The sequence below is a fragment of the Heterodontus francisci genome, chromosome 11 (genome assembly GCF_036365525.1).
Source record: "Heterodontus francisci isolate sHetFra1 chromosome 11, sHetFra1.hap1, whole genome shotgun sequence".
NCBI classification, from domain to species: domain Eukaryota; kingdom Metazoa; phylum Chordata; class Chondrichthyes; order Heterodontiformes; family Heterodontidae; genus Heterodontus; species Heterodontus francisci.
The window spans coordinates 111,108,781-111,136,129 of record NC_090381.1 but is presented as its reverse complement, the minus strand read 5'-3'; the positions used below and the strand labels follow the sequence as shown (position 1 = coordinate 111,136,129).

General features: G+C 44.6%; 1 protein-coding gene across 4 annotated transcripts in view; it reads left to right on the top strand.

Annotated features, from left to right (window-relative positions):
* Positions 1-27,349, top strand: part of LOC137375466 (AP-2 complex subunit mu) — a 72,650-nt gene that overhangs the window by 9,523 nt on the left and 35,778 nt on the right. For 3 of the 4 annotated variants that reach the window (XM_068042753.1, XM_068042754.1, XM_068042756.1), the window contains exons 2-4: positions 8,768-8,886; positions 15,582-15,847; positions 24,549-24,631. In XM_068042753.1, coding sequence (XP_067898854.1) covers positions 8,813-8,886; positions 15,582-15,847; positions 24,549-24,631 — 423 coding nt within the window. In that variant the 5' untranslated portion in view covers positions 8,768-8,812. Of the gene's footprint in view, positions 1-5,016; positions 5,114-8,767; positions 8,887-15,581; positions 15,848-24,548; positions 24,632-27,349 lie in introns of those variants that run through there. The other variant, XM_068042755.1, reaches the window with a different exon arrangement.

Here is a 27,349-nt window from a genome sequence, read left to right as displayed (position 1 = left end):
ATAGGCTGTCCACTAATAATCATTATAAGCCACCCACTCCTACCTTGACTACACTTTCTCACACCCTGTTTCCTATAAGGATTTCATCCGATTCTCCCAGTTTCTCCATCTCCAATGCATTTGTTATGATGCAACCTTCCACAGCAGCGCTTCTGACATGTCTTCCATTTTCCTCAACCGAGAATTCCCCCCCACTGTGGTCGACAGGGTCCTCAACCATGTCCGACCCATTTCCCACACTTCTGTCCTCACCCCTCCCCCTCTCTCCTGGAACCGTGACAGGGTTCCCCTTGTCCTCACTTTCCACCTCACCAGCCTCCACATCCAAAGGATCATCCTCTGCCATTTATGTCACCTCTAGCGTGATGCCACCACCAAACACATATTCCCTTCCCCTCCCCGTCAGCATTCCGAAGGGGTTGTTCCGTCCGCGACACCCTGGTCCACTCCTCCATTACCCCCGACACCTTGTCCTCTTCCCATGCAATCGCAGGAGGTGTAATACCTGCCCTTTTACTTCCTGTCTCCTCACCATCCAAGCAAATGTTACTTCCAGGTGATTTACGTGTACTTCCTTCAATTTAGTTTGCTATATTAGGTGTACAAAATCATGAGAGGTATAGACAGGGTGGATAGCCAGAGGCTTTTTCCCAGAGTGGGGGATTCAATTACTAGAGGACACGAGTTCAAAGTGAAAGGGGAAAAGTTTAGGGGGGATATGTGTGGAAAGTTCTTTACGCAGAGGGTGGTGGGTGCCTGGAATGCGTTGCCAGCGGAGATTGTAGATGCGGGCACGATGGCGTCTTTTAAGATGTATCTAGACAGATACATGAATTGGCAGGAAGAAAAGAGATACAGACCCTTAGAAAATAGGCGACATGTTTAGATAGAGGATCTGGATCGGCGCAGGCTTGGAGGGCCGAAGGGCCTGTTCCTGTGCTGTAATTTTCTTTGTTCTTTGTATATTCACTGCTTGCAGTGAGGTCTCTTCTACATTGGGGAGATCAATTGTAGATTGGGTGACCGCTTTGTGGAACACCACCTAGTTGCTTGCCATTTCAAAACCCCCCCCCCCCTGCTCTCATGCCTACATTTCTGTCCTTGGCCTACTACAGGTGTTCCAGTGAACATCCCAACGCTAGTTCGAGGAGCCGCACCTCATCTTTCGATTAGGCACTCTGCAGCCTTGTGGACTCAACATTGAGTTCAATAATTTGAGCATGACTGGCCTTTCTTCTCTCTTTCAATTCTTTTGTTTTGTTTTATTTTTCAACCATGTGCCTGTTTTTCATGTTTGTACTGTTGGACAGAGTTGCGCATTAATCTACCATTAACACGTTCTGTGGACTAATGCTTTGTCTTTCACCACAAGCATTAACACTCTTTGCTTTTGTCCTATAACATATTTGTTTAATTCCTCCTGCCCTCTGCCCTATCGCTCACTTTCTGTTTTGTTCTCTTCCCTACCAACCACCCCTCCCTCCCACCTTCACTTGCTTGAAACCTAATTCTTTTCTAACCTTTGCCAGTTCTGACGAAAGGTCACAGACCTAAAACATTAACTCTGCTTCTCTCTCCACAGATGCTGTCTGACCTGCTGAGTATTTCTAGCACTTTTTTTGTTTTTATTTCAGGAATTTAACACAGTCTGAGTCGCAGGGTCATGGGTTAAAGGCAAACTTCAGGACTTGAGCATGTAATCTAGTTACTATTTCAGTGCAGTACTGTGGGGAGTGCTGCATTGTCAGAAATACTATCTTTTGGATGAAACATGAGGCCTTGCTAAGTGTATATTAAAGATCACATGACATTTTGAAGAGCAGAGTTCTCCCAGTGTCCTGACTAATATTCCTCCCTCAACACATGAACAGATGAACTGCTCATTCATCTCATTGCTGATCTTGGTGTGTGCAATGGAAGTCAAAGTAGTTCCAATTAGTGCAATGTATCTGAAACACTCATAGTTGAGGGGATAATGTTACCTTTCTCTTTGTGCTGCATTCTGAATCTGGCATCATCCATTGAGCATGGCTCCAGGTTTACCTAAAAACACATGACTGCATTTTGAAGTTGTCTGCTCAATGCGAGTTGTTTGTAGCAGCACAGATGTTCCTTGTACTAAGTGACTAGTTGACGGTGGATCCACAGGTCTTAACTTTGAAAGTTACTCATCGGCCTGTTGGCTAGATTCCATTGTAAGGGGTTTATTACTAAAGGCTTGTCTAGAATCCCTGCTTAGTAGGTAATTCCTAACACTTAATTCTTCCCACCCACAGCTCTTCCAGTCCTGTTTAACAGTGCTGTTGCTGTTTATATTAGCAGTAACACCTAGGAAACGATCACTTTAAATGAATACACTTTACTGTATCATGCTTTGCTTGAGAGATCCTTAGTTCATCACATCAAATTGCTCTAATGACTGCCACCATCAGTATCCCTCCATTTACACTTCACCCAACAGCACTGTTTGAGTTATTAGGTAGGAGCAGAGTTGGTGTACGTGCCCTGAAAAACTGGATCTCTGCTGTCCGCAGGGAGCCAAGTAAGTTTAGTTGCTTCTCTTCTATCTTCCATTTCTCACCTGCTCCAAAAATCCACTAGAGACTTGTGCAGCAGTTTCTTCTGCTAGATTAAGTAAGTTTTTAGTGGAAGATTTGACTCATTGCTTTGTGCATAGTTTTCCTGCAGATGCATTGGAACATGCTGTGCCAGGCACGTCTAAGGTTCCTCAGTATAAAATATGTGATCTTGACCATTCCATAATTCTGGCATTACATGTTCCCATGAGGGACATCTGGAGCCTGTGAGGCATTGATTGGTCCACAATCAATCATGTGCATCATTGTCAAATTCATTGGTGTGTCAAAGAAATTCAATTAGAACTTTAAGTACATGTAATATCTGAATAAAAAACACACTAGAGACTGGCTAGCACCACCCCGTGGTTTTATACACTTGTATGACTGAAATGGAGTGAGGAGTAACTTTTTTTATGCTAGGTCCTAATGGCAGTAGATGCTTGAGAGTGTTACAAAGCTGTAGAATATAATGCATACAGGATTATCCAACAATAGTAAATGCCAATATAAATGTAGATGTAAGGAGGATTGTGTGATGCAGTGGGTTTTCACCTCTAGGATCCTGAATTTGAATGCAATTCAGACTGGTGGGATGGAAGTTTCCCCTATGTGCTGGTTGTGAGGCTTGAATAGCCTATCCTTTTTGGGTCAGGCCTATATTTGACTCCAGTCCCACACCAACCCGTGTAAAATGGCCAAGCAAGCTATTTATCCAAGCTGCAACAGTTCAAGGAAGTGGCCCGCCACCACCTTCTCAGGGCAGTTAGAGATGGGCAATGAATGTCTGTAATACCCACATCCCGAGACTAAATAAATTTAGCGAGTCATGCTTTGGTTCCCAGTAAGTATGGGCTCAAAGCACTCAACTGCTCCAAATTTAGTACAAAATTCACAATTCTCAGCAGACAAACACTGCAGGTAGGAAGGAATACTCTTCTGACTGCACTGGGCAGATGTTAAAGCAGAGGGAGATTTGTTATTCTGACCTGGGAGGATCTCTAACATTTGACCAGTCCCCTCTACCTGGAATCATTTGGGGGTTTCTGACATTTGTGAATAGTGACATTTACAGAACTGTTGCATCACTGCAAGATGGATTCACTTTTTACTTAATTGAGGCTACAATGGAGTCACTTTAGAGCCAAGCAGGAGACTCTCCTTCCACTTCAATCTGAGGTCAGCTTGGGATCCAACGCCAGATTTATTATTGATCCTGGGGTGTGGCCATCGCTGGCAACACTGGCATTTATCAATGTTTTAGAACTTGGGGTCATGGTCTGAGGATAAGGGGATGGCCATCAGGGCTGAGATGGAAATTTCTTCACTGAGCATTGTGAATCTATGGCATTCTCTACCCCAGAGAGCTGTGGAGCCTCAGGTATTCTTATTATTTAGAGATACAGCACTGAAACAGGCCCTTCGGCCCACTGAGTCTGTGTGTGTATGTATGTGTGTGTATGTATATATATATATATATATATATATATATATTCAAAACTCAGATCAGTAGATTTATGGGTACTATGGCAATCAGTGGGGATAGAGTGGGAAAGTGAAGTGGCGTTGAGATGGATCAGCTGTGATCTTATTGAACAGCAGAGGGTCCATATTACCTACACCTCCTGTTTATTGCCAATCCCTAGTTGCCTTGAGAAAGTGGTGATAGGCTGCTGCCTTGAACTGCTCAGTCTATATTTTGTGGTCTGGATACAACTGAGTGGGCTACTTCACAAGCCAGTTAAGGGTCAGTCACATTGGTATGGGATTGGAGTCACGTCCCGGCCCATACTAGATAAGGATTTCCTTGCCAAAAAGGCATGAGTTGGGGTTAACAGTTGAGGTTTTGTTAATTGCTTGTCCCTCCTGAATAGGCGGGGCTGGTTTGTGCTGTAACATAAACTCAGTGATTAGGATAAATGAAGTCTCGACATAATACTATCAGGTATTGCCAGCTCTGCACTGTGCCTTCTGAAATATACTGTGGTGTTGACAGGTGGGGGCAGGAGGGATCATTTGCTTTACGCGAATATATTTTGTGATGGACTTGAATCTTACCCGTGCCAAAGATTTGAGAGCCCGCCGTGTGTAACTAGTATTGCTGCTTTTGGGCAGCTTGCTTATACCCACTGAATGGGCAGGGCTGCTTTGTCGCATTGCAGACTTCAGTTTTCCGGAGCTGCCATTGCAGATTTTGTTTTCCCCGGGAGCAGACCACGCCCGGGCTTGCACATTTAAGACAAACGCCACATCGCAAACGGATAGAAGCAGCGAGAGGAAAACGAAGTCATTGCAAAGCAAGGCTGCTACAACCTCCTTATCAGCACCAGAGAGGCAGGACATTACTGTGATATCTGACCGTTATCCCGTTGCATTCACATGAAGCCACCGCCCTCTAACAATCCAACCTCTTTCATTAACTTCTCGGCTCTGTGGAGATAGGCGATGACTTTACCAGCAGGTGTTTGCGAGCGGGACGTGCGGCGAATTGAGCCGGATTTCCATTGAAAGGGTGCACCAGTATTTTTCTGGAAGTGGTACGTTGTAACGATGAAAATGAATGTACAGTACTGCATTAAGTGTGTAGTTTGTATTCAGGTGATGTAGCAAAGCCAGAGTTAAATGGTCTAATTTGGAGTCTAATCCCAGCATTGAACTGGCCTGTGTATTGATATGGCATTTGTGAAATGTTTTTAGTTTCTGGAGGGATACAATATATCTAGTGGTGGTAAAAACCCATAGCTGGGTTACTTTTTACAGGTTTGATTTGTCTGTGGACTTTTAACATGTATACGCTGGTATGATCTTTTTGGCTGCGGATATTTTAGCCCTGCTACCTGGTGGTGTGTTCATGTTCTGTGCAAATATGATTTCAGTGCCTTAGAGGAAGGATAAAGTCTTACTGATCTCATGCTGGACTGTATGTACTAAACCATCCAGCCAAGAATACTACAGATGTTTCAGTAAAGGGTTGTAAATGATGCCAGAAAATGGTCCTGTGGTTTAAACTAGGCTGCTTTTCTTTGGATGTTTATTTTCTGAGGAGATTCCAGGTGCTGAGGCAAACCCCATTAGTGCAGGGCAGTTCTACATTTGGAAACAGTAGAACAGATGAAGTGAATTGTGGTTAGATGGAAGCCAGCTTGGATTTGAAAAGCATATTTATGAGATGAAAGGAACAATGGAGGTTATGAAGAGATTCACAGATCTGATATTCTGGGAGAGAATTAATGAGAGTAGGAGACTGTATGAAACTATATTTCAGCGCAGTGAGAGTGCAGGGAGGAGAGAAAGCATGTGATTTAGAAAGGTGCTGAATAAATACAAGTCTTTTCATGACTTCAGAATATCTCAACGTACTGTACAGCCATTGACATACTCTTGAAGTGTAGTCACTGTTGTAATGTAGGAATAGTTTTAGAAAGTCCATATAGCCTGGAGGCCATGTACAAATGGATTTTTTTTATACCAGGGGAATGCTTCACTTAGAAGTCTTCTGTACTGTCTTGAGGCTATGGGAGCTTTTTTACCTAGTGTCACAGGGCTCATGCCATATTAATAGTTCCGGTGACAATAGGGAGCGAAAGCTGATTTTGGCCTGGAGGTATGCAGGTCAGAGTTGAATCGTTCAGGTGCAAGAATGGGGGAATAGCTTAGCTTTGAGCTATGGTAAAGTTCAGAGAGTACTTATAAATCACCTCTTTGGAGGTGAAGTGAGTGGACGTATGTTAGGTTGTGCATGGTCTGTGAGAGCAGGCTTGATGGACTGAATGACCTTTTCTTATTCCATGTTTGTTAGCTGAGCTTCAAATTCCCACATGCTTACTATACACCATTATGGTAGCTTATTCACACTGAAAACATTGCCTCACCCAAGCTTTCCATTATCTCTTGATTCAGTATCACCCATAGACTCAACTTATCTGAAATATGCATTCTGTCATGTGCCCATCACCCACGTCCTCGTTGACGTCCGCTGCCTATTCACTCCCAAATCCATGCGTTAAAAATGCTCACTTATCAATCCCTTATTCTTTGCTCAACCCTACACCTGCAACCCCTTCCTGTTTAAGTGCCAGTGTGCAACCTCACTTTTCCACCTGTGACATCCGAGTAGATTTGCCCTTCCTTCTGATCCTTCATTTGTCATTTCACTGACTCTAGAATTCTCTTACTAAACTCCCTTTTTCCTTACTACATTTGCTTTCCCCTTCCCCTCCTTCAAAAGCCTCTTCAAAACTTATCTTTTCAACCACCACTTTGGTCATCACCTAACTTTTGTTGTCTTGTGTTGGATTTCCTCTCCTATTTCCCATGAAATAGGACCGTTTGCTATATTATCTGATATGTAATTGCAAACTGTCACATACTGCCGAGTACTGGGCAGCTGTCGTTGCTTCTTCGGGTTGAGAGATTGCAGGCCTCTAGTGAAGTGAGATGTTTGCATTTTATTTGGAAAAGGGGACCAGGTTGTGTGTTCCTACAGCAGGTCACTATTACAATCTTGCCACTGTGCTGTTAATTTTTTTTATTCGTTTGTGTGATGAACGTCGCTGGCTAGGGCAGCATTTATTGCCCGTCCCTAATTGAGAAGGTGGTGGTGAGCTGTCTTCTTGAATTGCTGCGGTCCACACGGGGTAGGTACACCCACAGTGCTGTTAGGAAGACAGTTCCTGGATTTTGACCCAGCGACAGCGAAGGAATGGCAATAGAGTTCCAAGTCAGGATGGTGCTTGGTTTGGAGGGGAACCTGGAGATAGAGATGTCCCCATGTATCAGCTGCTATTGTCCTTCTAGGTGGTAGAGGTCGCGGGTTTAGAAGGTGCTGTCTAAGGAGCCTTGGTGCATTGCTGCAGTGCATCTTGTAGATGGTACACACTGCTGACACTGTGCATTGGTGGTGGTGGAGGAAGTGAATGTTTCTGGACATACCAATCGAGGGCTGCTTTGTCCTGGATGGTGTCGAGCTTCTTGAGTGTTGTTGGAGCTGCATCCATCTAGGCAAGTGGAGAGTATTCCGTCACACTCCTGACTTCTACCCTGTAGATGGTGGACAGGTTTTGGGGAGTCAGGTGGTGAGTTACTTGCTGTAGGGTTCCTAACCTCTGACCTGCTCTTGTAGCCACGGTATTTATATGGCTACTTTAGTTCAGTTTCTGGTCAATGATAAGCCCCCCAGGATGTTGATAGTGGGGGATTCAGCAATGGTAATGCCATTGAATGTCGTGGGGAGATGTTTAGATTCTCTCTTCTGTGAGATGGTCATTGCCTGGCACTTGTGTGGCATGAATGTTACTTGCATTAATTATTCATTAATTCTGTTTAATTGTATGCAGGTGGTGGGGATTTGCTTGAGCCCCTATAACTGTTGACATGCTGAGGGATACTTATTGACTAGAAACTTAACTGGACCAGCCATATAAATACTGTGGCTACAAGAGCAGGTCATAGGCTGGGAATTCTGTGGCAAGTAACTTAGCTCCTACCTCCCCAAAGCTTGTCCACCATCTATAAGATCCACTATTGTCACTTCATCCACCACCTTAAACCTTCATTCCCACCACCACTAGCGCACTGTGGCAGCAAAGTGTACCATCTACACGATGCACTGCAGTAACTTGCAAGGGCTTCATCTTCACATTCCAAACCCATGACCTTTACCATCTCAAAGACAAGGGGAGGAGAGACATGGGGACGCCATCACTTGCAAGTTCCCCTCCAAGTCTGACTTAGTGATATCACTGTTCCTTCGCTGTCGCTGGGTCAAATTCTTGGAACTCTCTCCCTGACAGCACTGTGGGTGTACCTGCACCACATGGATTGCAGTGGTTCAAGAAGGCAGCTGACCAACACCACCTCAAGGGTAATTAGGATGGGCAATAAATGCTGGCCTTGCCAGCAAGGCTCACATTCCATGAAGGAATAAGAAAAAGTCTAAAACCGTGATTGCTAGGTTAGGAGGTGTATGCTTGTAATGTATAACTAAATATATGTGTAAAGATTGGCTTCAGTTCTGTCCTTCTGGAGTATAACATGCTGTGATCTGAAGGTTGTTCTAAATTTGTGGCCTCTGTTCATTGAGGAGCAAGTTCCATCCAACTCCTTCCTAATGTCTTGATAATTGGAAGGGGCACAACTTGGTTTTGATCAAAATTTGTACCTTTAATGACATTTTCTTTACTTTGTTTCAGGTCTTTTAATCAACATGGGAAGGGAGGATTAACTGAGGTTCTATCATGATTGGAGGCTTATTCATTTACAACCACAAGGGGGAAGTTCTCATCTCCCGAGTCTACAGGGATGACATTGGGTAAGTACCTTTTCCATTTGATACTGGAGAGCTTTTTGTTTTAGTAGCCAGTTTATCTGTAAGGTACGTTTACATTCTATTGTGAAATGCCTTAGGAGAGGTGGGGAGCCACCTCGAACTGATTTTTCTTGGGCTTTTGTGGAAGCAGCAGCTCTATGGACACCATATTCAAGTAACACATGCCACCAATGTTTGGGTGGATGGCCATTGGACTTGTTAATAAAAGCCAACAGAATGGTTTTCTGCTTATTGACGGGGACTGACCTTGCCCCAACCTTCAAGGACCAGCAGCCAGAGCTCTGTGGTGACTTGCAATTTGAAAGCAGTTGTGTATGCTTGCACTGTAAGTGGGACAGATTGGGCAGAACTTCCTCCAATAAATGTTATACTTGCAGTATACATTAGTTGTGCTATATGTTAAACTGTAGATATATATATATATAATATCAATTTTGTTAAACTGAAGAGATAGGAACATGAACAAGGAAGTAAAATGAAATGTTGCAACTGTCTCTCAGCTCTGTAACTGGTCCCAGTGATCGTTAAGATATTCACACTAACCTTTTTTCTGTGCAGCCAACATGCTGATTTTAAATCACTAAATTTTGTGTGGTGTTTGAACTTTATTCAGCTACTGTCCTCTGGGTTTCAAATTTTCTCAACCAACAGAGTTCAAAATCACAGTCAGTTAATTTGTAAGCTGGCCTAAATTGACAGAAGGGGGGTAATTCCTGTTGACTGAAGCAACACATCCTGCCTTCTAATTCCAGTGTGGAAATGAGCTGAACCTTTCACGTTCTTGCTTTACCACAGCCTTGCTTTAAGCAAAATTGTGTAGTATTTTAGCCTGTGTACAAAAAATTGAGCTGTTGCAAACCTAGTCTTGTTTCAACTCACCTTTCTCCTTCCCCCACCTGCATTGTGTTTTGGTTTTCACTGTTTTCTCATGGGTTTTCAGGTTTTCCACAGGCTAAAGTAAAGTGTGATACATAAACTTTTTTGGCTGTTTGGCCTTGCAGCAGTCTGGCTAAAGCAAGTTAAACATTTAGACTGATTGTACAATAGGAAATTAACCCTGAAGGGAGAATAAAGACTTAAACCTTGAAGAGGGTGCAGAGGAGATTTACTAGAATCTCTGGAGAGACCGGAGAACCTGGGATTGTTCTCAGCACAAAGCAGATTTAATAGATATGTTCAAAATTGAGGAATTTTGTTCGAGTAAATGGGGAGTAACTTTCCAATGGCAGGAGGGTCAGTAACCAGAGGATACAGAATTAAGGTAATTGGCAAAAGAGTCAGAGGAGATGAGAATTTTTTTTTTAGCACAGTGAGTTTTGTGGAACACACTGCTGGAAAGAGTGGTAGAAGCAGATTCATTAGTAACTTTTCAAAAGAGAATTGGATAAATATTTGCAGAGGAAAATTTCAGGCCTATGAGAAAAGAGCAGGATAGTGGGACTAATTGGGACTAACTTTCAAAAGAGCCTGCACAGGCACGATGGGCTGATTGCCCTCCTTTTGTGCTGTGTGATTGAGAGCTCAGTGAGTTGTTTACACTATAATGTGGATCTGGCCTGTCCAGACTGGAAGGATCTCAGGTTTCATCCCTGATGACCTACTGAGTTAGCTGATGGCCATTTGACATGGGTCTGTGGCTGAGCCTTCAGTGTCCCCTGTTTAGGGAAGGGTGAGGAAGTAATCAGCCAGGATTTCTGTTTGTAACAGGCACCTCAGGTGAAGGCAAGGTCATGCTAGACTACAACCAGCATCAGTGGTTGTGATCCGCTGGTACTCTGTATCCAGGCTGGCACGTGAAGGGTTGCTATTTGAATAAGGTCTTGTACATCGGCTGCCACCTTGTAGGACCACACCCTCTGGTGGGTCAGCATCTTCAGAAGAGGAGGGATGGGTAGTGAAGAGGAATGCCAAATATGTTTTTGTTCTTGAGAGGCTTTAGAGCGCATCCAAAAAACTGATAATTTATTAACTAACCCTGTCACCAGGTTGAATCACATTGTTTAATTAGCCTAATGTCTAAAAGTTCTGTAGGTTCAGCTAATTTCTGAATTAGTCATTTCTATAATTTTGAAATCAATTTTAATGCAACTTGGGCTGCCGTTTCCCAAATGGCCATTCTCATGAGTCATGACAGCAATCGATTGGGAATTGAGCCAGCCCCCTCCTCATCTGCATCTGTGTATGTTTGCTGTTCCTGCGCTTATGCGCTGTCTCCCTGCACATAGCTGAATAGTCACCGGGTGTTGCACTTGACTTTTTCACCCTGTGATTCATGGGCCAAAGTGATCTAAAACTAGCAATTGGCTGAGGTTATAGAATGGTGCGGCACAGAGGATGCCATTTGGCCCAGTGTGCCCGTGCACATTCTCTGGAAGAACTGTCCACTAGTCTCGTTTCCTTGCCTTTTTTCCTGTATCCGTTTATAATTTTTCTTCAAATATTTATCTAGTTCCCTGTTAAAACTATTCCACTGTTTCTAGCAAGGAATTCCATATGCTGATAACCTGTTAAAATTGTTTTTAAAATCCATCATTAGTTTGTTGGGGGTTGCTGTGAAACAACTGCCCTCATGATACCTTGAGTTGATCAACTCCAGGCCTGACTGAAGCCTGGGGGATAAGGTGCTGAATAAATAGGAGAATGGTGCCAAAAAGGTTGCTTTATTTTATCTCTCTCCATCCTAAAGTTAAGCATCTGTGTAATTGAGAGTGAACTTGGCAGTGTCAACAGGTAGCAATGCCCATCCTAAATCTTATTGGTTTAGGTACTGATGCAGAGAACATCTTTGGTTTCTACACCTTGCAATCTGCTTAGGTGAGGGGGTTTGCCATTGTGACCTGCTCTCCTAGTACACGTGGCCTTGATAAAGGCTTTCTTTCTGCCACTTGAAGGCACGTTTTCATTTGGCACTTGCTCAGTTTGGATTGTGGGAGAGCAATATTTGCACCCTGAGCTAATACTTTGAAAACTGGCTCCTTTATCCCAATGGCAAAATCTTACACCCACAAAAACACGGGTGTACGTGCATTGTGATGGCATGCTGGACTTGATTTGACCATAGAGTCCTAGAGAGATACAGCACTGAAACAGGCCCTTCGGCCCACCGACTCTGTGCCGACAATCAACCACCCATTATACTAATCCTACATTAATCCCGTATTCCCTATCACATCCCCACCTTCCCTCAATTCTCCTACCACCTACCTACACTGGGGGCAATTTACAATGGCCAATTTACCTATCAACCTGCAAGTCTTTGGCTGTGGGAGGAAACCGGAGCACCCGGCGGAAACCCACGCGGTCACAGGGAGAACTTGCAAACTCCGCACAGGCAGTACCCAGAACCAAACCTGGGTTGCTGGAGCTGTGAGGTTGCGGTGCTAACCACTGTGCCGCCCAGAGGTACTTTGGGCACATGGACATTGCTCCCCTCCAATTAGCACTGACGTTTTTTTTATTCGTTTCATGGGATGTGGGCGTCTCTGGTCAGGCCAGCATTTATTGCCCAACCCTAATTGCTCATGTGAAGGTGGTGGTGAGCTGCCTTCTTGAACCGCTGCAGTCCATGTGGGGTAGGTACATCCACAGTGCTATTAGGAAGGGAGTTCCAGGATTTTGACCCAGTGCCAAAAGTAAAAACACTTTGAGGTGAGCACTTGTTAGTAAAGCCTGAATCCAATATGCATGGGTTCACAAAGCCAGTGTGAATGAGGCACAAGTGAGATGTTAATCTGTTGACTGTTTTGTAATGCTTTTGTATATGTTGGTGATTAGCACCTCGCAGTTGTCCATTGTTCTCCTTTAGATGTCTGTGAATAGTCCTTTGTGTTCTCATCTGTGTTTTTTCTTTCTGAGCTTTGTGTATTCTAACCCTCTCTCTCGTTGGTCTGTCACTTCCCCTTCCTTGCTGACGTCTCATTTTTCCTCATCTCATCATGTGCTCATTGGCTGCACTAGGAATAGGTAAGAGTCATTTGTCACCTTGTACTAATTAACTGGTGATTTGACCTGTAAGCTTTATCTTGGTCATATTAAAAGTTGTAAAATTGAATTACAGCTGAAGTGATTTAACTAAGGGGCAGATCGGGGAGCGGAGGTGATGGTGGAAAGAAGTGTCTTTGAGCAGCAGTTAACTGGCAGTGACTTCACATCAGTTAAAAGAACTTCAGTTCACAAGATTTAATTGCATTTAGGAGAAAGCATATGAGGGAGGAAGGAACAGAAGGTATGCTGATAGGGTTGGATGAAGAGGAGTTGAGGGGAGGCTCATGTGGAGCATAAATACCGGCATGGACTTGTTGGGCTGAATGATCTATTCCTATACTGTAGACTTGATCTAACTCTTAAGTAAATCCCTCCCTCTCTCTTCCCCCCCAAAAAAACTCCCAGACAAGGAAATCAAACTTAATTGATTGCAAAGCAGAGAAAGATTTCTGTCTCTTGACTGTTTCAGCTTCCTGGTTCCCAGCCATTACGTGTATTAATGTTGCACACTCTGCCTCTGGAGAATGAGCTAAATGGCCAGTTCTCCTGTACTTGTGGTTGAGTACAGCAGTCGATTTCCAGCTTCCAGAGCAAATCCCAGTATCTGGCTCATTTGCAGACTGGCTGTGAACACTTGCTTGGTGTGTATGTGTTATGTACTGATGTCGTGATGTCGTCTCAATGCATCGACATTTGCTGGTAGCACTGCTGCCAGGGCGGGGTGCTAGTTGGGCCCAGGAAAACCAGCAGTTTTTAGGGAACCCAGCAAAGAAAATGGTTGGGTGGGAGGAGGGGGGCGGCTTCAAACAGCTGGTACTGAAACATCCAGTGATTTAGTTGTCGTCTGCTGCACAAGAGCAATATAAAAATCTGGTGAAAGCTTACAGAGACACTAGTTGGTTTCTATACATCACAACTTAACTAATCTGCGATGGAGTGGTAATCGGTTGCCACAATTGGTCTTACCCCACCCTCTCACCCAGGTTAGGGGAAAGCAGATAAGCTTGGGTTCTTGCTCCTGAATGCTATCCTATCCAGTGGCTCATTCCTCTCAATCCCTTCTGTACTAGAAGTGTGTGTTTGTGTGTTGCAAGGATCAGTTGCAGGGCTGGCTTTTTAGCTAAGTGTTGCTGTTCAGGACCTATATAAATGTTTTTTTTCCCTAGACCAAGTTCAGTATTAGTGCACCGTGATTCACACCTGTCTGTTGCTGCGCTCTGGAGAGGAGTGAATCCTGACCTCAGAAGGACATTTCATCCATCAGAGGCATCTACGGCTTGTGAACAATATTCCCTTGCCAGTAGCTATGTTCTCCTGATCTCTCTCCGGTCTGGCTGTCCAGTTTTCAGGTGGTGTTACGGATTCATAAAACTGCATGGTTTGATAACTTGTTAAACTGCCGGAACATTTGTTTTAGCTTAAGTGGTTGTGTATTGTATGACCATATTTCTACAGAAATGTATTCTTTGAACTTGCTTATGAATTCTTTTGTAAATAAACTGGCATTGCAGTAGTGCTGCATATTGCAGGGATTACAGAATCTCTTCGGTAACCAGTCTAAAACTAATCTCTCTGCCCCCTCTCACTATTACCCTGTGTCATCCTCTGCTTCCTACTTTTCCCTTAAAAATGCTTTGGGCTCTACAGCTAATCCCTGCGGTAAAGGATCACATATGATGGAGTTAGGTTTGCTTTTCTTCGCTGTTTTGTTGAATTGCCAGCACTTCCCACCTGGAACAAACTGATGTAGCTCTCCAAAAGTTGCTTTTGCATTGATGCAGGAGCCACAGCCAAGCAGAAACCTTTTGACTGCAAAACTTACCCTTTTTAACTTGCTAGAGTCACTGACTGTGGGGCCAGTTGGAGGCCCAGTGGGGAAAAAGGGAGTATCTTCTGCTTGTGATCCTGTAAGTCAGGCTGCATTTGAAGGTATGGAGTTTGCCTCCTTTTATATTGGGTTATAGTTGGAAACAAACTGCATATCAGTAGAATTAAATAGATACTGTACTCCAGGACTGCCGTTTTGAAGACTGGTGGATTGAAAGACCTGTTCTTGTACGCCTACCATCATCTCCTGTTTCTAGGTGCTGTATAGTGGAGGCAAATGGGCTAAGGTAGATATCATTGAACTAAAAACAAAATCACTTGGACTTTTGAAAACATAAAATCTGTCTTCATTTTAGGGTGGGTCAGGGAGTAAATATGCTGCAGTACCTTACTCTAGCACTAGAGTATGGCATTGCTCGCTGGTAACCTCAACTGATAGAAACTAAGAATTGCAACATGTTATTGGAAAGGAATTGCATCCTTTGTTGAAATGTAAATATTGAATTGAATCCAGAATTGTCAGGATTTTACTGAAATATGATGACAAATATGATCTTTGTACCATATCCCTCACATGAGGGCTGTGCTCGGAGAGAGTACGGAGAGTTACATAACTAGGGTGTGGTATTAGCTACAGCTCCGTCATTTTAGATCGGAGCAATTTGAAGTGATTGATTATGAGCATCACAAAAGAAACTTAGTATCTTAAGTGTGATATTTCCTATAGTGTATAACAGTATGCAAGCTGCATGGCAACACCTGAGATAGTAAGGTTTCTTGTGTGTCAATGGAATTGAATGTAGGTACATATTTAAATGACAACTTGTTCGAAGTGGCTTGATTGGTTGCTATTCTTTTGTTTTTAGACGGAACGCAGTGGATGCTTTCCGTGTCAATGTCATCCATGCAAGGCAGCAAGTGCGCTCACCGGTGACCAACATCGCACGTACCAGCTTCTTCCATGTTAAGCGTTCCAACATCTGGCTAGCTGCTGTCACCAAGCAGAATGTTAACGCGGCCATGGTTTTTGAGTTCCTGTACAAAATGTGTGATGTCATGACCTCCTATTTCGGAAAGATCAGTGAGGAAAACATCAAGAACAACTTTGTCCTTATTTATGAGCTGCTGGACGGTAAGTGAAATCTGCAGGTATGGAAAGCACGAGTGTGGACTGCAGAACGTGAGGCAGAAACACAACTCTTGAATTATTAGACAGCACATCAATATCTCTGAGCATGATTTGAAAACAGTTGCATGGTTTTACATTCATCTCTTAATATTGTTCCACTAATATGCTCATTAGTCTGTGCGGAGGGTAACTGCTATTGTTAGAGTCCAACATGTGGTTGAAGAAGGCGCCCACCACCCAAACAGCAACTGGCGATGGGCAATAAATGTCGGCCTTGCTAGCGATGCCCGTATCCTAAGAGTGAATTTTTTAAAAACCTGGGGGAGTGGAGTAAAATGAAAAATGCTGACTTTCCAGGTGAGTTTATAGGGATTTTCATGGATTAGCTGCAATACCACACTGCTTAGATCATTTTCCCCCACATAATCCACCTGTGGATGGTTATATGATGTGAATGCTTGTTGGTCTTTTTTAGGGTTGATTTCCTTAGAGCAGAGAAGGCTGAGAGGGGACCTGATTGAGGTATACAAAATTATGATGGGCATTGATAAGTTAGATAGGAAGGAACTTTTTCTCAGCGGAGGGATCAATAACCAGTGGGGAATAGATTTAAGGTAAGAGGCAGGAGGTCTAGAGGGGATTTGAGGAAAAGATTTTTCACCCAGAGGTTGGTTGGAATCTGGAACACACTTCCTGAAGGAGTGGGAGAGACAGGAAGCATCACAACATTTAAGAAATATTTAGATGAGCACTTGAAACTCCATAGCATACAAGGCCACGGGCCAAGTGCTGGAAAATGGGATTACAATGGATAGGTGCTTGATGGCACAGACACGATGGGCTGAAGGGCCTGTTTCTGTGCTGTGTCACTCTGTGACTCTATAACCCTGCCCGCCCCAGAAGTTAGATCATGAAAGGGTTTTATTGGGTAGATGTAGAGATGGTGTTTGCACTTGTGGTGGAGACCAAATTTGGGGCCGTAGATCTAAAATAGTCAATAATAAATCCAACAGAGAATTCAAGAGAAACTTCTTTACCCAGGAAGTGTTGAAAATGTGGAACTTGCTACCACATGGAGTTGTTGAGGTGAGTAGTATAGACAAATTGGATGAGCACATGAGGGAGAAAAGAACAGAAGGATATACTTACAGGGTTGGATGAAGAGGACTGGGCGGAGGCTCATGTGGAGCAAAAACAGTGGCACAGACCAGTTTCTGTGCTGTACGTTCAATAATTCCATGCGGCGGAGGCGATCAATGACTTCAAGAGGAAGTTGAATGGCCACCTGAGAGAAATAGATTTGAGAGAAATAGATCTGGGGATCAAGCTGGCGAATGGGACTGACCGCTTAGCTCTGTGGAGAGTCGACATGGACCTGATGGACCAAATGCCCTTCAGTGTTCACTGCTTGCTCAGTGTTTAGCACCGTTCACAACTCCTCAGATACTGAAGCCGCCTGTGTAGAAATGCAGCAAGACCTGGACAATATTCAGGCTTAGGCTGATGAGTGGCAAGTAACATTTGTGCCACACAAGTGCCAGGCAATGACCATCTCCAACAAGAGAGAATCTAACCATCTCCCCTTGATGTTCAATGGCCTTAGGATTGCTAAATTCCCCATGATCAACATTCTGGTGGGGGGGTGGGGGATGGGTTGCCATTGACCAGAAGCTGATCTGGAGTAGCCATATTAATACCATGGCTACGAGAGCAGGGCAGAGGCTCGGAATCCTGCGGCGAGTAACTCCCCAAAGCCTGTCTACCATCTACAAGGCATGAGTCAGGAGTGTGATGGAATACTCTCCACTTGCCTGGATGGGTGCAGCTCCAACAACACTCAAGAAGCTCGACACCATCAAGGACAAAGCAGCCCACTTGATTGGCACCCCATCCACAAACATTCACTATCTCCACCACCGATGCACAGTAGCAACAGTGTGTACCATATACAAGATGCACTGCAGCAATGCACCAAGGCTCCTTAAACAGCACCTTCCAAACCCGCAACCTCTACCACCTAGAAGGACAAGAGCAGCAGATGCATGGGAACACCACCACTTGTAAATTCTCCTCCAAGCCTCACACCATCCTGACTTGGATCTATATTGCTGTTCCTTCACTGTCACTGGGTAAAAATCCTGAAACTACCTTCCTAACAGCACTGTGGGTGTACCTACCCCACATGGACTGCAGCGTTTCAAGAAGGTAGCTCACCACCACCTTATTGAGGGCAATTCAAGATGGGCAATAAATGCTGGCCCAGCCAGCGACGCCCACATCCCATGAACAAATGAAACAAAAAGTGACCAACTCTAAGTAGTATTGCACTTTTCTTCTACATGTCTGATTCAGAATTTTATAACCTTAGCTTGCTCACTATGTTCCATTTCAGAGGCATGTGAAAAGCAAATATATTTAGTAATCCTGTTTGCTCTTAAAGTTTCTATTGATTTTGTTCATCGACGCCGGGCTAAAATCCTGGCACTCCCTACCTAATGGCACCTTCTTCACACGGGCTGCAGTGATTCAAGAAGGCGGCCCATGACCGCTTTCTCAAGGACAACTAGGGATGAGGAACAAATGCTGACCTTGCTAGCAGTGCCCCTATCAAGAATAAATTTTAACAAATGTGCAAATTTCTGAACATGGTGGGGTGGGCGATTTGCTGTCAAAGCTGAACTAGAAATCATAGTCTTTAAGAGGAGTTGAATTGTCTTTGTGCTCACTTGTAAGCGATGATTTAAAAAAAACTATATTGCCGCAGTGGCTTAGGATATTTAATGCGGGAGGAGCTATGCCATGTAGATGAGTTTCCAGGAGCAGTCTACATCTTGTGGTGTTAGATGATCTTGGCTGGAGTGTTCTAATTTTATGTTCAACAATTACATTTGTTCTGATGCTATATTTCTTTGAAGCGGAACACTGACCAATGATTTAATTATAGTATTATTGCAATAAGATAGACTGAAAGGCAATACATTTTGTATAAAGCAGATATACCTGAGTTGACAGGGGGAGGTGACATCAGAGCTTGCTTCTTTCACCTTAACATAAACTTGCATTTATATAGCTCCTTTTAACATGGTTGAATGTCCCAAAGCGCTTTACACCGTCATCAAACAAAATTTAACATCGAGCCACATGAGATATTAGGACAGGTGACCAAGAGCTAGTTGAAGAATTAGGTTTTGAGGAGTGTTTTAAAGGAAGAGAGAGATGGGGAGGTAGAGGGGGAATTCCAGAGCTTGGTGTCCAGGTAGCTGAATGCACTGCCACCAGTGGTGAAACAATGGAAATCAGGGCTGCACATGAGGGCAGAATTTTTTTATTCATCAGATGTGTGCAGGCATAACTGACAAGACTTGCATTTATTGCTTATTCCTAATTGCCCTTGCATTGGTGGTGCTTGGTTGCCACCTTGAACCTCCATGTGTAAGCACACCCGCAGTGCTGTTAAGGAGGGAGTTCCAGCATTTTGACCCAGCTGCAGTGTAGTTGTAGTTCCAAGCCAGGATGGTGAGTGACTTCAAGGGGAGCATGGTGTTCCCATGCATCTGCTGCCCTTGTCCTTTTAGGTGGGAGAGTTCATGGGTTTGGAACGTGTTGTTGAAGGAGGCTTGGTACGTTTCTACAGTGCATCTTGTAAATGGTACACACTGTAGCCACTGCACCGGTGGTGGAGGGACTGAATGTTTAAGATGGATGGGATGCCAGTCAAGTGGGCTGCTTTGCCCTAGATGGTGTCGAGCTTCTTGGCTGTTGGCGTTGCACTCATCCAGGCAAGTGGAGAATATTCCGTCATTCTCCTGACTTGTGCACTTTTAGATGGTTGACAGGCTTTGGGGAGTCAAGAGGTGAATTACTTGCTGCAGAATTCCCAGTCTCTGACTGGTCTTGAAGCCACAGCATATATTGGCTAGTCCAGTTCAATTTCTGGTCAATGGTAACTCCCAGGATGATGATGGATTCAGCGATGGTAATGCCGTTGAATGTCATGGGGAAAAGGTTAAATTCTCTCTTGGGTGAGATGGTCATTGACTGGCACTTATGTGACGCAAATGTCACTTGCCACTTATCAGCCCAAGCCTGAATGTTGCCCCTAGGTCTTGCTGCATGCAGGCACAGATTGCTTTGGTATCTGAGGAGTTGCGAATGGTACTGAACACTGCAATCAGCAGTGACCATCCCCACTTCTGACCTTATGTTGAAGGGAAGGTCTTTGATGAAGCAGCTGAAGATGGTTAGGCCTAGGACACTACCCTGAGGAATTCCAGCTATGTCCTGGGGCCAGAACATTGACCTCCAATAATCACGACCATCTTTCTGCTAGGTATGACTCCAACCAATGGAGAGCTCTGCCCCCCCCCCCCCCCCCACCACCACCACATTGATTCCTATGGACTCCAGTTTTGTTAGGGATCCTTGAAGCCACGCTTGATCAAATGCTGCATTGATGTCGAGGATAGTCACTCTCCCCTCTGGAATTCACCTTTTTTGTCCATATTTGGACCAAGGCTATAATGAGGTCTGGAGCCGAGTGGCTCTGACGGATCCTAAACTGAGCATTGGTGAGCAGATTGTTGCTGAGTAAGTGCTACTTGATTGCACTGTTGATACCTTCCATCACTTTACTGATAATCGCGAGTAGACTGATGGGATGGTAATTGGTCAGATTGTATTTGTCCTGCTTTTTGTGTTCAGGACATACCCTGGGCAGTTTTCTACATTGTCAGGTAGGTGCCAGTGTTGTACCTGTACTGGAACAACTTGGCTAAGGGCACAGCTATTCCTGGAGCACAAGTCTTCTGTACTACAGCTGTGATGCTGTCAGGACCCACAACTTTTGCTGTACCCTGTGCCTTCAGCTGTTGCTTGATATCAGGTGGAGTGAATCAAAAACTGGCATCTATGATAGTGGGGACCTCGGGAGGATGCCGAGATGAATCATCCACTCGACACTTCTGGCTGAAGATTGTTGCAAATGCTTCAGCCTTGACTTTCGCATTGATGTGCTGGGCTCTCCATTGAGGATCAGGGTGTTTGTGGAGTATCCTCCTCTGGTTAGTTGTTTAATTGGCCACCGCCATTCACGACTGGATGTGGCAGGACTACAGAGCTTTGATCTGATCCGTTGGTTGTAGGATTGCTTAGCTCTGCTTGTAACTTCCTGCTTCTGCTGCTTAGCATGCATGTAGTCCTGTGTTGTAGCTTCACCAGGTTGGCACCTCATTTTTAGGTATGCCTGGTGCTTCAGTAAAGCCTTTGACAAGGTCCCTCATGGCAGACTGGTACAAAAGGTGAAGTCACGGGATCAGAGGTGAGCTGACAAGATGGATACAGAACTGGCTCGGTCATAGACAGAGGGTAGCAGTGGAAGGGTGCTTTTCTGAATGGAGGGATGTGACTAATGGTGTTCCGCAGGAATCTGTGCTGTTTGTAGTATATATAAATGATTTGGAGGAAAATGTAGCTGGTCTGATTAGTAAGTTTGCGGACAACACAAAGGTTGGTGGAGTTGCGGATAGTGATGAAGATTGTCAGAGGATACAACAGGATATAGATCGGTTGGAGACTTGGGTGGAGAAATGGCAGATGGAGCTTAATCCGGACAAATGTGAGGTAATGCATTTTGGAAGGTCTAATGCAGGTGGGAAGTATACAGTAAATGGCAGAACCCTTAGGAGTATTGACAGGCAGATAGATCTGGGTATACAGGTCCACAGGTCACTGAAAGTGGCAACGCAGGTGGATAAGGTAGTCAAGAAGGCATACGGCATGCTTGCCTTCATCGGTCGGGGCATAGAGTATAAAAATTGGCAAGTCATGTTGCAGCTGTACAGAACTTTAGTTAGGCCACACTTAGAATATTGCGTGCAATTCTGGTCACCACACTACCAGCAGGACGTGGAGGCTTTGGAGATGGTACAGAAGAGATTTACCAGGATGTTGCCTGGTCTGGAGGGCATTAGTTATGAGGAGAGGCTGGATAAACTCGGATTGTTTTCACTGGAACGACGGAGGTGGAGGGGGGACATGATAGAGATTTACAAAGTTATGAACGGCATAGACAGAGTGGATAGTCAGAAGCTTTTTCCCAGCGTGGAAGAGTCAGTTACTAGGGGACATAGGTTTAAGGTGAGAGGGGCAAAGTTTAGAGGGGATGTGCGAGGCAAGTTCTTTACACAGAGGGTGGTGAGTGCCTGGAACTTGCTGCTGGGGGACGTGTTGGAAGCAGCTACAATAGTGACGTTTAAGAGGCATCTTGACAAATACATGAATAGGATGGGGATAGAGGGTTGCAGTCCCCGGAAGTGCAGAAGGTTTTAGTTTAGGCAGGCATCAAGATCGGCACAGGCTTGGAGGGCCGAATGGCCTGTTCCTGTGCTGTACTATTCTTTGTTCTTTGCTTCTGGCATGCTCTTTTACTGTTCTTATTGAACCAAGATTGGGCCTGTTGCTGAATGGCAATGGTAGAGTGAGGGATATGTCAGACCACAAAGTTGCAGATTGTGGTTGAATACAATTCTTATGGCCCACAGCACCTCGGATGCCCAGTTTTGAGCTGCTAAATTTATTTTGAGTCGATCCCATTTCGCACAGTGATGGTCCCACACAACACAATGGAGGGTGTCCTCTGTGAAGACAGGACTTTGTTTCCACAAGGACTGTGCAAGGTCACTCTTACCAATGCTGTCATGAACAGATACATCTGTGACAAGTAGATTTATGAGGAGGTCAGTAGGTTTTACTCTCGTTGGTTCTCGCTACCTGCTGCAGGCCCCATCTGGCAATTATGTTTTTCAGGATTAGGCCAGCTTGGTCAGTATTGAAGTTCATCACCAGAGTACATTCTGTGCCCTTGCTACCCTCAGTCTGTCTTGCAAGTGGTGCTCAGTGTGGGGAACGACTGATTCATCAACTGAGGGAGGGTGGTAGGTGGTCATCTGCAGGTTTCCTTGCCCGCGTTTGCCATGAGACTTAATGCAGTCCGAATTGCTAGGGCCACTCTGTCCTGACTGTATACCACTCTGGTGGGTCTGTCCTGCTGGTGAGACTGGACATACCCAGGAATGGTAATGGAGGAGTCTGGGAAATTGGCTGTAAGGTATGATTTGGAGTGTGTAACTGTCAGGCTTTTGCTGTATTCTGTGGGACAGCCTCCTGATTTTGGCATAAGTCCCCAAAAAAAGATGAGGTTGGCTAGGCAGGCTGTGCTTTTGTTTCCAGTGCCTAGATTGATGCTGAGTGATCCGTCCAATGTTATTGTTCTTTGACTTTTCTGTCGCAGTTTGATACAACTGAGTGGCTTGCTGTGGGGTAGTTAGAGTTAACCACGTTGCTGTGGGTCTGGAGTCACATGTCAGCCAGACAGTGTAAGGACAGCAGATTTCCTCTCCTGAAGCACATTAGTGAACCAGATGGATTTTTACGACATTCCGGTAGTTTCATGATGATTATTAATGAGACTAGCATTTTATTCCTGATTTTTATTAATTAAATGAATTTAAATTCCCGGAGCTGCTGTGGTGGGATTTGAGTTCATGTCTCTGGACCATTCGTCCAGGCCTCTGGATTACTGGTCCAGTAACGCTGTCACTATGTTGCCATCTCCTTATTGTAGGAATGTAGAGACCTCTGAGGACTGTGGAGCTGGAAGAGATGAGACCATGGAGGAATTTGAATATATGGCTGAGAAATTTTTAATTGGAGTTGCCAGACTGGGAACCATTGAGTGCAGGGTGTCCCATGACCTTGAGTGTAGAAGCCATTAAATAAGGTTGCCTAGTCCTCAGTGGCTCCATTAGTAAAAGCAATGCATAGTTGAGCCACACAGTGGAGTTGCTCTCGGGGTTAACTGCTGGTCAGTGCCAGGACACAACACCTGCAGTTCCCCAAAGAATTACATATCTGACTGCTGCTTACTGAGCTCCCACTTGAAGAATGACCCTGTCGGAAGGGTACTGGAGGTATTAAAGGGAAGCTAACCGGAGGTGAATCTACTTTAAGGGGAAACTAAATTTTCTTCATTTTTTTTAAGGCTGTGTTTGCAGACAACGCTACCACTCGGTGGCGCTGCAGTGGCACATGCGCAAATGCAGCATGTGCCACTAAAACGTCAGTCTGCGACTTCAGGCAACTGCCAGGACTAAAGATGGCGCTGCTCAAATAATCACACGAAGGCAACCTAACCTAAACACATGGCAGCACACAATGGTGGGGGGGGTGAGGAGCGGGCCGGAGAGAGCAGCGAGGGGGATAGCGGAGCAGCCGGAGAGAGCAGCGAGGGCGAAGCAGAGCTTGACACATGGGTAAATACCCGTTGACGTTGCATTGCTGTACGCGTAAAGTGCATGTGCAAAGGCCGACCAGGCGCCTTGCCCGAAGATGCTCACGTCACGCAATGACGTCATTGGCGCATGTGCTAACCAGTCCTGGCATGTTGAAACACAGCGCACGCGCAGAGCGCAGGAGCCCATCTGCGCATGTGCGCACCTTGGTGCAGCCTGATGACGTCAGTGGCTGGCTGCGTTGTCAGGAATCACTTTGTTTTTTTAAAGATCAGATTGAGTTTTATTACTGTATTGGAGTGAGTGTCTTTGACTTGTGTTCTGTCCCAAAGTTTGTAAGTTTGAATGTCCTATTCTTAATTTCAGTGTTTTCCTCCGGGCATTGTAGTTGAAAGAGGTTTTTTTTGTTTGCACAGAAATCCTGGATTTTGGCTATCCACAAAATTCTGAGACTGGAGCACTGAAAACATTCATTACCCAACAAGGAATCAAAAGTCAGGTAAGCAGCACCAAGACAGCCTGAAGCAAACCACTCCAGTGTTTAAAGCTATTGGCATGGAGTTATTTGTGCATTTTGGCTAGAATTACAATCAGCAATTTTCCACTGATTACAGGATGACTATATTTAAACCCAAGAGTTAATTATAAAGCAGCTTTAACACCACTTTCTGTGAAGACAGTGCAACCCCCCACCAAATCCACCAAGACTTGGCTTTAATCCTAGTAAGCCTATTGGGTGTCACTGGGATGGAGGAACAATTATAGTGAATATTTTTTAATCCCTCAAGTTTTTGTTCTTCCTTTCTTGAAGACGGTATCTCTTGCTTGGCTACCACTCTGACATTGACTACCCTCACCCAAATGTCTATTCTTCATATGTAACAGTAGATGTACGGCTATTTGACTTTGAGGGCATTGCACCTGATCATGTTTTGTCTTCACCTTGTGCATCTCACTTTTAGTGGGAGTCACTGAGTGCAGAGCATGATCCCTGGATGATTCAACCTCCCCACCCCACCACAGTGCTGGAGTGTTAGAGCCTATTGTACTCCACTCTGGCTGAGATCAGCTAACTTGGAAATAATTCTTTACTAAAAACAAATGCTGTGTTTTTCTTTTACTTGTTGAATGAGAAATTAAAGTAGCCTTTGTTGGCAATGGGTGTTGTGCTGTAAGGCATTCTTTACATAGTGTGCACTTTCTGATGAGCCTTGTCCTTTAGTGGAGTGCTCCATGTTTGTATTTCCAGCAGTGCGGTGGTGTAATAGCAGTCTTCCAGGAAGTTTAAGGCAGGGGCTTGGTGCCAGTACTGCTGATAACAGTTGCTATTTGGAGGGGCTGGCTGGTGCAGATAGGATTATTTGTTGTTGATGGACTCTGAAGTGGTATGGGATGTGTCCCACGTTTGCTGCCTCTGCAGTCACAAAGACGTGCTCAGCCTGATTCAGCAGGAAGTCGCTCAGTATTAAGTGCAGAGCTTTGAGTTTTTTTGTTGTTGCAAACAGTTTTGCATTCACACCAGTTTTATTTTTTTATGAGTCTGACTTGCATCTTTCCACTGTCTTTAATGTTTGAGGGAGGAAGGGTGGGGTTATCATCAGCCTCCCCCACGGTTATTGTGCACACTCTCTTCAGTAGGACTCGGGCCAGATGAAGAGAGGGGAAGGATCAGATGTGATATCCTCGCGGTCCAATAGTCTCTCTCTCTCGACCTCGACCCCCCCCCCGCCCCGCAACAACCGTGAGCCATTTTCCAAGTTCCAAGTTTTTTGTTTTGCAAAAAAAAAGTTCTTTAAAAATCATTTTCAGGCACTTAAAAAGATTTTTTTTTTAAACTTGTTCCACTTTTAAACTGAGAATGGAAGATGCATAGATAAGATTAGATTAGAGATACAGCACTGAAACAGGCCCTTCGGCCCTCCGAGTCTGTGCCGAACATCAACCACCCATTTATACTAATCCCATATTCCTACCAAACATCCCCACCTGTCCCTATATTTCCCTACCACCTACCTATACTAGTGACAATTTATAATGGCCAATTTACCTATCAACCTGCAAGTCTTTTGGCTTGTGGGAGGAAACCGGAGCACCCGGAGAAAACCCACGCAGACACAGGGAGAACTTGCAAACTCCACACAGGCAGTACCCGGAATCGAACCCGGGTCCCTGGAGCTGTGAGGCTGCGGTGCTCAGGGCAAGTGAATGCTTTAAATGCCATTTTTTGAGGGGGAAAGGTTGCAAAATTTAGCTCCATTTAAATAGAAAGAGTTGAAAAATGAGGCAAACAAAGAATGGAAAGACCAAATGAGCAGGAAATGGGGACAGTAGTTTGAGGAGAATTGGCATTAAGTTTAATTTTTTCTTTCAGTAGCTTGGCTTTAAGTACAGTTATAAAACTATTCTTTGTATTTGCTCAGCTTTATTTTTGTGATCGTATCTTCAGGACCAGTGGTGCCTGAGGTGAAAACAAACAAAACCGGTCAGCCCATAGGACAGGAATTTTCCTGGCAGTTCACCAGCTGAATTTTAGGCAGTGCATCTGACTTTGCAGTGCCAGAATAGGTGTTGCAGTGGAGATTGTGCTGCAGAAACAAAATTTCAATGAGCGAGTGCCCAATCAATGGAGCCGACTCCCTAGGGAGATGGTAAAGCAGTTAATTTGCATTGGAATGAATCAATATTATATAGTTTTCCTCCAGAGAATTTTGGGTTGCAGCATATGAGTAATTTGAGACATGGCACAAGTATAGCATGCTTGGGCAGAAAAAGGCTATGAGTAGTCAACTGCTCCATTATTGTTTCATGCGACTACTGGGATGGTTGTAGGTGAACGAAATGGACTGTAGTCTTTTTTTACCACCTAGCAATTCCTGTGTTCTTACTGAAGGTTTTAAGAAATGGCCAAGCCCAAAGGGAATTCCTGCCATGGTTCCAGGGACAAACTGTTACTGGTACTGCAGGACAAATTCCATGCTCATGCAATGTGGAGATCAATAGATTTTCCTAACCCTGCAACAGGGAATTTTAACTGAGTGAGCAACCACATTGACGGAAATACAGCTGTGTCAGAGGCAGGGATCACCCTTCACCATGTAAAAGCTAAACAGGCGAGAAAAGGCTCAAAAGAAGGAGCTGCACCTTTTGGACTCCAGGCCTGATCCATTGGCCTTTTTCTATCCCAATAGTAATATGTCTTTTGGTGGGAAATCATGCC